This window comes from Corvus brachyrhynchos, unplaced genomic scaffold (genome assembly GCF_000691975.1).
Source record: "Corvus brachyrhynchos isolate BGI_N302 unplaced genomic scaffold, ASM69197v1 scaffold114, whole genome shotgun sequence".
NCBI classification, from domain to species: domain Eukaryota; kingdom Metazoa; phylum Chordata; class Aves; order Passeriformes; family Corvidae; genus Corvus; species Corvus brachyrhynchos.
In genome coordinates, this window is record NW_008238337.1 from 2,410,038 (window position 1) to 2,422,424 (window position 12,387).

The window sequence follows — 12,387 nt, forward strand, 5'->3', positions numbered from 1 at the left end:
CAAAAATGTCTCCACCTGATAGATTTTATCCCTGACACAAGAACCTCTGATGTCAGAAATTATCCTCTTTGAATCTAGACTTACCTCTCATTCTCGGATTTCAAGCCAGCGATGAGCTTGTCAGCAGCCTCTAATCTTCTCTGCATTATCTCTGCTTCTTCTTGTAACTTTTGGTTTTCTTTTATTGCCAGTTCATATTTTTCCCCCAAAACTTTAAGCTCATCCTGAATGGCAGCCAACTCTGCCTGTATCCTTTCCAGCTCCCGCTTACTTAATTCGTAGTTCCGTTCTAGCCTGGCCACCTAAAGTACATTTTGAAGGAAACAAAAGTGTCAGAGGACAGAAGGATTTTGGAGAGAACTATTAAGTTCTCACATTTCTTTTGGTTACATCATGTATTTCAAAGTGTCCTGGTAATACACAGTGTAAGCCAAAATAACTTGACACTCTCACCCTCCTCTCCCTGTCCCAAACACACATCATGGTCTGACACTGCAGTTCCAAAGCAGAGAAATCTCCCAGTTTTGTACCCACAAGGAATATTAAAGCATTGGAGGTCAACAGGACTCTTATGCCCTGACAAAAGGGGAGGTTTGTCTGCTTAATAACAACAGTATTAAGGCTCCAAAAATAGTCAGACACATCATCTAGTGAATATACTTTCTCTGTAGTCAGTTGTATATAATAACCTTTTCTTGACAAAAGTTTCCCAGTGTCATCTGTTGGACATTAGCTTTCCTTTGGTAATATAGCTGACTTTCCAGTCATGCTAAAAAAAGCTAATCAAGGTCTGTGCTTAAGGAACATGGATTTTGTGTACTACTGACCTCAGCTCTGTCCACATGCCATGGGGTTTTAAGTTTGTTTTTAGTAAAAAGCTCTAAACTGTGTTTTTCTAAGCATGTTAGATTACAAAATTCCAACTGAACATGTTCCTCCCTCATCCCTGAAGCACTGCCAAGGATGACAACCCACATCCCAACACAACAAATACAGTGATTTGTGACTGAGAACCTGCCTCACTGCTACTGCAATAGCTCTCCTAAACACCACTTTTTAAGCACTTAAATAAGAAAAGTGGGCAGTCCATGAAGTGGTTAAGTATTATCTTTTCCATCAGGATCATGCTTTGACCTTCTCTGAGTTTGATTCCAACACATTTTACCTTTTCTTCCTTTGGCTTGACTGTTTTAACTACATCGCAGTAGGTCACAACTGCTTCAGCAAACTTTAACATTCCCAGTCCTGCTCTGCTGATAACTTCCATTTCAGCCCAGGTAGTATTAAGATTCTTTAAGAGAGCTAAATTGGCAAACATAAAAATATTGCAAGTGAGTTGAATAACTGTGCAAAAATTCTCAAAGAAATAGCTTTTCCTACCAGCAATATCAGCCAGTGCTGTGACAGACAATAGGAAACATTTGTCAGAATATTGAAGAGACCCTAAGATGAAGCTACTGGGCTGTAACAACACAAGCCCAATATTGTTAGTGATTTCTCAGGTTCTTTCTCCATGAAGGGAGTGTATTCATGACTTGTTCAGCATGTCTGAGGATCATAATTTGTCTTCTCTGCAGCAGTCAGATGCCATTTTTCTCCAAGACCCAAATTCCCCTTCTAATGGGACTACTCTGGATTGCACCTTTGAGAGCATGTGCAAGGGCCCATAAACCTTAGATACAGCTTATCTTCTTTCCACTCTGTAACATCACATTTTAATTGCCATCATATGGGTGAGGCCATAATTCTACTAAGCAGCTAAAAGCAGACAGAAGCAGCTATCCTGTTTGTTTCTTGCCTGCTTTAAACCAGAGCCTGTAAGACCCCTAGCTAAGGAATAAACTGGATGGAACACACAGCAGAAGGTCTTTGAAATCAAAAAAATCCAGTCACCCCAACAGTGCAACAGCTGCAGCACTGCGGACAGAGCTGTCCCTTGGCACAGAGTGAATCTCTCCCAGATTGCACTGGAAGGATTGTCCCTGACATGGCTGATCCCATTAACAAGAACCTATATTCACTGCAAGTACCCAGAACAGGAACTCACCTCGCATAGCTTTCACATGGCTCCACGGAATTTCCCTAAAGTCTGTCGTCAACAGAAGTCGCAGGAAATTTGTGTCAGCCATCATCGCTTTGGCATTCTTCCAGTTTTGTTCTTTGTAACCTCTCATTATAAGAATACAGTCCAGGACAACCTGCACCTGCTTCGGGGGTGTTGCAAAGGATCTGGAAAACAGGTGAGAAAGACAGTGGAAGAGAAAAAAGGAGACAAAGCACATGATGCCAGACATGGGCACTTCCTGTTAAGAGAGGCATTGTAATACAGGAGCTTCTACATAACACAAGCTCCAGCAGTGAAAAAGATAACCCAAGTCAGACAATAAATTATTAACTACTCAAAAGCTAAGAACCAATTCTTGTATTCAGACAATTTGATCCACGAAATACTAAAGGATTTCAACTGTGGAAAGCTTAAAACACTGAGGATTTCTTTCCTAGGGCAGTGAAGCAGCTGGAGAAAAATCCAGAGACCTATGAGAGAAAAGAAACTGAACATGTGTGGCAGGGAAGGGAGAGGCATTGCTACTTTGGGGATAACTATTTCAGGGAGAGATAAAGACTGGATGTGCCTTAATATTGATCCTCAAATAAAAGATGTATTATCCAAACACAGGGAGGAATAAATTCAGCAGGGAAATACATTTTCATGCTATGAAAGTATCCCTGAAAAACAACTGTTGGTGTTCCTACTGACACAGAAGAAAAAAGAAGAGGAATGAACAGGTTTGGACAGCCATCGTTCAGGCAAAAACCAGAGCAGGTTCTGGTGCATCAGACACAGGTCAGAGAAAGATGAGGAAAACAGCAAACAAAAGCCTGGAAGAACTGTCTTAAAGCAAAGTCATGGGCTAGGAATCAGGGCATTCTGTTGTGACCTCTGCACCCAGACAACTGATTTCCTGACCTTCACAGGCAGGTGAGGAAGATGAGGCTTAGGCTCAAACCCAACAAACAAGGGGTTCTCAGTGTATTTCCAGGACTTTATGCTACTGTACATACAAATGAGTCACCTGAGTTCAGTAACTTCAGCCTTGTCGAGCTTCTCGACCTCCCGTTTGGCAGCTTCCATAATAGGCTTGATTTGATCCAATGCTGCCTCAGCCTCCGCCTTCTCCACAGCAATAATCTTATTCTGTTCCTGTATCTCTATAGCTTTTTCTTCACCCATTTTTTTCTTCTCCTCAGCTAGTAATTGTAAAGGCAGGATCATGAATGGATCATTCAAGTTTGTATACAGAACATATACTAATATGCTAATAGAGATTTACTCTTTGCTGAAAATCAGAAATCACCATCAAGTCAGAACCTTTGTGTTGCCAGCTTGCCTCTGCTTACAGTTACATCACCAGGCTAGGAACAGTTAGTGTTCCACACATCAGTGTGCACAATCTCTTTTTCTCCATGTTTCCCTCTCATTTTCCTCTAATACTAAATTTCTGAATTAGAAGTTGCCTTTCTGGCTACTGTCTTTCCCACATTTCCTACACCTTGGAAAGGGAAAACAAAGGCAGGCAAACGTAATAGTGAGCTGTGTAAAGTACTGTGGGCCAAATGTAGAGCAAAGATGGCAATCTGGGCAAGGCAGGGGACCTGCCCTTCTGGCATGGCATGGGAGCAGCACACAGAACAAGAGGGATACCTCAAAAAGCAGCTGGAGCTCCTCAAGGGTCTCCCAACTCAACACAGATGATGTGAGCCCTGCTTAGCCTGTGGGACACTTCAGTAGCTGTAAATTACTCACCTATTTCTGTGTTTATTTTAATGTCTCGTAACAAAGCCTCAATAGCAGCTGTTTTTTCTGTTAGCACAATCTTTTGCTCAGCAAGTTTAATGTTCAGCTCAGCCAGCTGTACAGCAGCTTCCTTCAATTTAACTAAGCCCCCATCCAGCCGTTTACATTGTGCTAGGTAGAAAAAAGGGGAGAAATGTCAGTGATTCATTGATTGTGTTCAACCACATAACAACAGACAATCTCACAAAGAGAAAATATCCTTAGAGGTGCACTGAGGGATTTTCCTTTCCTAAGCCTCCCAACCAAAATGATGTTAATGTCACTTGAGCTGGCACAGTGGCCCTGTGCCACAACTTATTTTCCATGTTACCCTGTTTGTATTTTATCCTCTTCACATATTCCAGTGCCACTGAAGTATGAATAAGAATTGCTGCTTAAGGAAGAAAGTCAAACCTTGAGAGAGGCCATGCTGGCATTAGATTTCACCAGACTGCTCCCCAAGCAGAGGAGTGTCTGGTTTGGGGATTCTGGCTCATGTTCATTTACAGAAGGATTTGAGGAGAGCCCACTGTTTGACAGAGTCTGAACACTCACACGTGGCAAAGATTTTGGGTCAATGTCAAAACACAGCCCCCACAGCTGTGTGCCAGCACAGCATTTGAGATAGTACTGCTAAAACAATTTTTGCATATTCTGGGTAATATGTGGGATTCTCACCAGAACTCCTTTTGGTTTTAAAATATTTAAATCATGCATTAAAAAGGAGAAAACATCTACAAAGCCTTACCCAAAATGAACTCATTTTTCTCCTCCAGCAATTTTGCATAAGTATTGATAAAATCAAGGTAATTTTTTGGTGTGACGTGATTTCTACGTCTCAGTTTCTCCAGAAATTTCTTGCTGAAATCCCCTACAGATTCATGCACCATGACAATGTGGTCAATCACTGCCTTGGAGCTCTCTGGTGGGATGCGTTTGTTTTTTCCTAAAATTGGGCAGAAGAAATAAAAAATTTCAAAGATTTGTGGCTTTTTTCAGAGTACACCAATTACCATCTTCCTTATGCACATCTAAGCCAGGCACAAAACAAGTCTGTTTTCTGGGGCAAAAAGCAAGACCAGGGCAGAGCCAGAAGGAAACCTCTTGGTAGGCAGCCCACATTGTCTGCAGAGCTGGGAACTTGAATTTTAGCAATTTAAAAAGCCTATTCGATTAAGAAATTACCATCCAGTAGTTTTTTGACTGGGGTTTTTCATTACCCATTTAGACTCAAGGTAACAAGCACAATGGGAAATGAAACTGTGAAATGTACAATAACTGCAAAGTAAAGAATTTATTTCTTAGGCTATGCCAAGGGTTAATGGGTTGAAATACTGGCATGTTACATACCCAGAAAGGATTGTGCAACTGCACACAAGGCCTGGGCAGGCCAGGGCAAGAACCAGTCAATACCAGTGTTGTTGACAAGACCTTAAAACAAAAGGACAGCGTTATCTGAAAAATTCCTTTGTAAAACAAACCCCTAATCAGACAGGCAGTCCTCTAATTAACTTTATTTACATCAAGAATTTGCAAATTAGTCTTGACTCTTTCTAAGCACTAGAACTTACCACAAAATTCAATACTTCCATTTGCCCCAGTGTTCTGCTAACCCCACTGTACCATTCTTTAGGCTCTACAGGACACAGTCAAAGCTGCAATAAAATATTTCAGGGCCTGGTTTAGCATTCCCACCTGTACCCATCTTTCACGAATCTCTTCTGTTTCCCAGGGCTCCTGCAGCACCTGCCAGGCTCAGGTGTTTTTTCTCTCTGTGGGTGTCCCCCTCACCACGCCCGTTTTTGGCTTTGGATACAAAAATGTTTCTCTTACCACCACCCTAATTTCATAATGATTTAACACCACACCTTCTGCTGTAAACTACAGAGGAGAGGCTGCAGACAAATGCTGTGTATTCCCAGTTCAGTGAGGATGACCAATTGATTTTTAGCTGTTCAGCTGGAAAATGAACTGATCTGATAAATGCTAATCAATATTGTTCACTGATACGTGGTAATTAACTGGAAAAAAAATCATGAAACCTGCTCTGCTTAGTGTTATCTGCCAGACATCTCTCAGTGTCCAGTGGAGATTTTTCTCTTGCCTGTAAATCTTTTTTTCATGGAGAAAGGACTAAAAGTGTACAAGTTATACCTGGGAAATTTCTGCACCACGTTCTCAGGTCCTCCCCAACTGGGGACATTCCCAGGACAATGTGAAGGTTGCTTGCACATTTGCTTATGAAATATTGCCAGATACTCTCTTTAGCTGGGCCCACGCCAGCTTTAGCAGCTTCTTCTCCAATCTGATTCAGTATGGAGTCTTTTTCATCATCTGCAAAAAGGGCTGGCACCATTCCTGTAACATAAGGACAGAAGAATGCTAGTGAGAACAACCAGTAAGAGGAAACCATATGGCTGGGGATAGGGCAGATGAGAAACCAATTTTAAACCTAGTTCTGCAAAAATGATTCTGAGTAGTTTTGAATGAACCAATTCATCTCTCTATCTTCTCCTCCTCCCCATAGCCGTCACGGAAAATAGGGCATACTTGGAATTTAGAGGAATAATTAATGCAGTTTTGGTTGGGCTTCAGCAACATATACAAAATGTCACAGGAATATAAGTACTTTTAACTCTGCAAAGAAAATCTTCATTAGTGTCTGTGAACCATCAGATCACATTTTTGTTCTCTCAATCTTGTGGCAAATATTGCATAAGTAACCTAATGACAGACCAGGGACAGGGAAAACTAGACTAAGGAAAGGGATAAAATTAACACATCTGTTCTCGTATCAGACTGTGTAGGAACTTCTATAGAGAGGGTGGTCACACAGTGCCAGCTGCTGCTCCTTTCCAGCTGCTTGATTCACTAGAAGACATCAAACTACATTTCAGGACACATATAAATAAATATACATATGAACAGTTGCTGCAGTTCAGGTGAATGGATTCAAAAGCCAATTGGACAACAGGTGGGTTTGTGGCCAAATGCAGCTGAAGTTTCCCTCAGTCTTGGAAGAAATCTGAGACTCCTGGAGCGCTATCACCAGCATGAATGAACCCTATAACCTCTCCAGACACATTTGACTCTAAGATGATGCCAGAAAACCATTATTAAGGCCAAGATCATTTCAGGTAGTACTGAAAGGTGTGAAAGCAGCAGAGCACACAGGGTGAACCAGTAATAGCTGCATCAAGAGTTCTGTTGAGATTATAAGTCACAAGCAGAGAGGCTGCCAAAGGCACCTGAAGTCAACATGTTGTTGATGAGTTCCAGGAAACTCTCTTCTGCCACCTGCCCATCTGTAAACAAGAAGACCATTGACTTGTTCTCAATACCCAGCTTCAGGTACAAATTTTTCAAATCATCTCGGAAATTATTTTCTCCGTATCCTCGACTCAAGATGATCTCAAATACCTAAGGATGAAAACATACACTGAGAAGACACAGGTGGACCCAAGACATGATGGTAACTCTGAATTTCAACCCAAAGGGGTTGGTTTGGCCCCAATCATCAGTAAATGTTTAAGTATCAATAAAATTATGCAGTACATTCTTTTTTAAAAATTACATTTGTACAACCCTGCAGGCTTGCATTTTCAAAATTGGTTTGCGTTCATCCTCATTTTTTGTTCTTTCCTTCCAAACCTTTGTAAGTAAAGTGCCTCTGAGAGGAACATTTCCTCTCTGAAATAATAAAGTATCAATCACAACAAGGCTCCTCGGGCAGCACTGGAGGGCTGCTGTAACACATGGAAGTACCAACAGCAGTAGTTTAAGGACAATTAGTTGTTCATCGCCAAACACATCCTTGTTTTCTTTCCCCAGTGCCAAAACCCAGATTCAGGCACTGACAGCTTCCTACCCAGATCACACACAGTCATCTTGGGCCTCCTGTCAATCACCTCACCCTGCATTTCTCTCCACAGGGCAGAGCTGCAAGTCTGATCTTGACTGACTGATTTACCCACATCCCCAGTTTAATCCCAATCACAGTATTACTTTCCCTGTCTCTTTTCCCAGCCAAGACACAGGGTCACTAACCTCACATCCAGCTGTATGTGCAGCCAGTCTCGTCAGGGACTGCTTTCCTGAGCCTCCCACTCCGATGAGCAGGGCGTGCCCACGGTCCATCCGGATGATGCGATGGATACGGATTAAATGCTCCAAAGCATCATCAAAAAGAACCAGATGCATTTTAATATGAAACTCATTGTAGTCTTCCAAAATCTCCTTCAGAGAAAGGTGAACAGAATGTTACTAGGAGACCAGTGAAACAATTAATAATGTTAATAAAATAGCCCATTCAGCAGCATTATTCCTTTCCCGTTCCTCAGGGAAAATAAACTATTGGAAAACACAGCTGACTCTGTAGCTGATCCTCAGTTTTCATCACTGCAAACCCCAAATGGGCATCCAAGCACATAAAGTTCGGCGTGCACATAGAAGAGAACAGATTTCTTACAGCCTGAGGCAGGCTCCTGCCCATTCCTCAGGCAGTTCCCATTCCTCAGTTCCCAGCCAATGCACTCTACCTGAAAGAGAGCTTTTGCTACATCATAGTCTTGGATATCTTCATAAATACGAGGTTCTGCTTCATTCAGTGCTGTTCTGAAATCTCCAAAAAGAATGGGATCCCTGATGACATGCTCCAAGTCATCTGTGAAATGCTCTTCAACCAAGGTTTTTATATGGCCTTGTACCTTAAAGGATATGAAATGAGTCAGGCAACACAAAAAAGCACTTGATTGTGAATCCAGTAATACTTAGAAAGGTGATAATGCAGATTCTTGCTCAAATATTGATTTATTTAAAGGTGATACTTAAGTCACTAGAAGATCCAAAGATTACTGCCCCCTTCTGTGTTCTATGTATGATCTAAAATGATCTAATAGGCAGTTCAAGAATGGTTCAAGACAATCTACTGTAGAACATCAAAGCAAAAAAGGATAAGCCTGTTAAAAAAAAAAAACACCTTCTCATATATTGGTGTAAACAGTATATTAATAAACTTTCCTTTTCAGCATTCCTAGATGTCTCATCAGAAAGATTTCTCACAAAGCTTCAAAGTCTGCATTAATATTTTGCGTTGTGAAAACTAACCTGGAGATATATCTTTGTATGTTAGAGGAGAAAGTTTTAACCATAAAAATCTGAAGCCTTCCTGGCCTACCTCTTTTCATCTAAGCAACTTCCAAAGCAAAGCAAGTTGCTTATAGGTGAGTAGACTTTACCTCTATTTCTCTCCTAAATCTCAGGGTTTTAAATTGGCATTGTTCTCTTCTGTATTTTAAGATATAATTTGAAGTATTTTCCAATTTGCATAACAGCCAGAACTGAATCCACTGTGTAAGAACTTGGCTTTTATCCTTTCTGCTACTTGACTGTATAGTCACATTCTGGTACAATCTTTCCTGAAGGAAAATACTGACTCAAAGTGATTTCCTGAGTTTTCTCCTGTACTGCTCTCACACTTTGTCACCCTTACTTCTGCCAATCAATTCTCCTGGATAGACAAACCAAGTGATACTTTCCATTGCTTCAGCAGATCTGCTTTCTTAGTCTGCCACAGCCAAATTGCTTCAGGAAAAGAGTCTTCCATGGGCTGTGTTTTAAATTAATGAGCAACATTTTGCTTAGACATATTGCTTAGACAAGTCTGCAGTCAGACAGCAAGACCAGAGTCCAACACTTGGTAGTGTTGCTGTTGCAAGTTAATTGCCATAATAATAGTCAGTGACTACTGAAAAATTAAAAGGAATTACTCACCAATTCTTTGTCTGCTTCATTAATCAGCCTGTCATGGAAAACCCTCAGGCACTCATTTCTCCAAACTCTCACCATCTGGGTCACTGTGTGAAACCTGAAATAACATCAAAATATCAGACTGCACCAAATGAGCTGACACAATTCCTAAGGCCATATGGTTAATAACAAGGACCAAATTTTGGATTGACCTTTTTACTTTATTATCTTTATGATTTGGTTCTTTTCATAATAACTAATTTGCTTGCATTTTTACCTCTGATATCTCATTTAAGAAGGACTAATGCATCAGTGTTTGGTATGGAGAGTAAGATCACAGTTTAGGATGTTCTATTTCTCATTGTGGTTTAATGAAAAGTAACCAAATGTGACTGATTTCATGTATCAAATGACCTCATTTTCACCCAGATTTACCCCAAAAAAATAGGTGTGGGACCACTAATGAGTTTTTCTATTCTTACCTTTCTGAATCTGTAAGAACAAGTCCATTATAGATCCTGGAAAGATCCCGAAGGTTAAAAATGTAATGGAATTTAGAAGGAGTAGGAGGTAGGTCAGTAATAATCATTTTATAAAGTTCCAAAGTACACAGAGTAATCTTGTCAGAGATGGCTGATATGGACTCGCTAAAGGTCTGCAGACATGAGAAAGAAGAGGTGTTTTCATGAGACTGCCCAGACAGAACTCAATGCTATTAAACATAATCTGTTTTCCAGCTTTTAAACCTGTTTAGTTCGGAAATTCTCTCTAGTATGAACATTCTGCAGTTTAATGTTCAGGGCAGGCTCCATCTTCACTCTGGAACCTGCTGAGTGCTCAAGATAACACCAAACTCAGTGACTGGAATTCCCACAGGATTTCTATAGCAGAAAAATTAAGCTGATCTTAACTAGTGTTGTGGGTACCTGGCTAGTAATGCAGTCTATTGCATTATATTACACTTTTCATACTCATTCAGGAAAGAGTTTGATGATCTCTGTGCATTTGCTTACAGGAACTGCAACCAAATCATTCACAGGTTTCAACCTATGAAAAGCCCCAGGTTCATAAATTACCTGCTGGCTTGAATGTTTACATATCACACAAGAATTTATCTAAACAATGTAAAACCCATTGAGAAAGATAAGAGGAAAAGAAAGGTTTGCGTGAGGTTCTAGGTATTAAAAAAAATGATAACAAAGATATGAGGTCTTGCAACAACATAGAAATAAATTTCTATTTAAAAATCATAAACCTGTTGAGGAATCCTTTAAAAACAGTGAAATTACCGCAGTGTGGCCTTTCAGGATGGAGGAGTAGATCAAATTCAGTGATTGCTCAGAAGGAAAAGGGACGTTAAAAACACTGAAGAGTGAGGTGAATCGAGGGTCAACTTCATTCCGACCTCCTCCAGCTTTGCCCATGGCAGCAACAAAACCCAGGTCTCGAAGAAATTTAATGTTCATCTCTTTACCACGATCGTACATGAAACCTTTCTCTAGCAGCAGCTTCAGTAGGGCAATGGGTTGCTGTGTGCCATACTCATCAACCTGCAGGATACACAAGGATACATCAAAGCACAGTACATCAGCTCACCAATTACTGCTTTAAATGTGGGGATACTGTGCTCCACACTCAGGAGAACATTACACGGACTAAGGGACACTTTGTAAAGCTCTAGCACTGAGTGTGAACATTCAGCAGTGTCTCCTATGGGAAAAGTGCCTCTTCTATGAGATAAACTAAATGCACACTGGATTTGTGCCTGCAGGGACCATATCAGTGCCACCCCAAATGTTTCTATACTACCTTGCAAAACTATTGACAGCTTACCCTTGGCATATTCATATCATCCATGAACACAAGGAGACGTTTTCCCATGGGAGGGCCAAAAGTGTCTTTAGTTCGTTTTTCTACGTTTGTCTCCAGGTTTCTCTGAATGTCCAGGGATGTTGTACGAGAAGAGAAGTTAATTACCAGCACCAGCTGCAAACAGGAGGAGATGATAAGAATGGATTCTAACCTGTTTTGTTGGGGTTTTTTTTACTAAAGCATTCAAAAGTATTTTTATATTAGTTGTCAGACATACAGGAAATGCTTCTCAGGTCCATAATTCACTTGAATTACAGACGACAAAGAAAAGTAACCCCATTCTTAACACATTGATAATATATTTTTACTTCATAAAATCGAGTCTGTACAAGGTAGAAGAGGACAAAACATCTTTGATCTTGAAGGATTTTCAAATCAGCCACACACTTTGGGTCTGGAGCTTGCAGTCACATTACCCAAGTCAATATTGCAACCCACAGACTCACACCTCACAGTGCAAATTTACCACAAGGGCAAAGAATGAAAATGCAGCTTTACAAACAGGGCAAAAGGCCTCACACATACATTAAGGTCTTTGTCCAGATTGCTTAGGAAGTTCTGTGTAGTTGCTGTCTTAGATGTACCCGATTCACCTACAAGAACAACTGGGCGTTTCACTTTTACCATCTGTTCCAGTAACCAAGCACTGCGTGTGGTATCCACTGTGGGCACTGAAAAAGAGCATGAACACAATCACAGGCTAAATGAAAATGCACTACAGCTGGGGGATTTATATTTACAGAATAGTGCTGGAACACACTCTCGAGGTATTAACATGCAGTTGCACAAAGACATAATCTGAATTATCAACTCACTAACAATGCCAAAAGAAAATTTTAATTGCTTAACCATCGTCTTTCAGTCTTTGTCATTGGGATCTTTTCATATATATATACATATATATATATATATACTAAAAAAAAAGTTATCAT

The 12,387-nt window shown here is 40.6% G+C and overlaps 1 protein-coding gene across 1 annotated transcript in view; it reads right to left on the reverse strand.

The window, feature by feature from the left end:
• Nucleotides 1-12,387, reverse strand: part of DNAH10 (dynein axonemal heavy chain 10) — a 51,261-nt gene that overhangs the window by 13,513 nt on the left and 25,361 nt on the right. Inside the window, exons 44-59 of the mRNA XM_017734703.1 lie at nt 11,981-12,126; nt 11,417-11,569; nt 10,873-11,133; nt 10,066-10,238; nt 9,608-9,701; nt 8,374-8,541; nt 7,883-8,071; nt 7,084-7,255; nt 5,990-6,193; nt 5,186-5,266; nt 4,584-4,781; nt 3,806-3,967; nt 3,075-3,249; nt 2,048-2,229; nt 1,166-1,302; nt 85-302 (exon numbers count right to left, since the gene is read on the reverse strand). Of these exons, the coding sequence (XP_017590192.1) occupies nt 85-302; nt 1,166-1,302; nt 2,048-2,229; nt 3,075-3,249; nt 3,806-3,967; nt 4,584-4,781; nt 5,186-5,266; nt 5,990-6,193; nt 7,084-7,255; nt 7,883-8,071; nt 8,374-8,541; nt 9,608-9,701; nt 10,066-10,238; nt 10,873-11,133; nt 11,417-11,569; nt 11,981-12,126 (2,713 nt within the window). The remainder of the gene's footprint in view (nt 1-84; nt 303-1,165; nt 1,303-2,047; nt 2,230-3,074; nt 3,250-3,805; nt 3,968-4,583; nt 4,782-5,185; nt 5,267-5,989; nt 6,194-7,083; nt 7,256-7,882; nt 8,072-8,373; nt 8,542-9,607; nt 9,702-10,065; nt 10,239-10,872; nt 11,134-11,416; nt 11,570-11,980; nt 12,127-12,387) is intronic.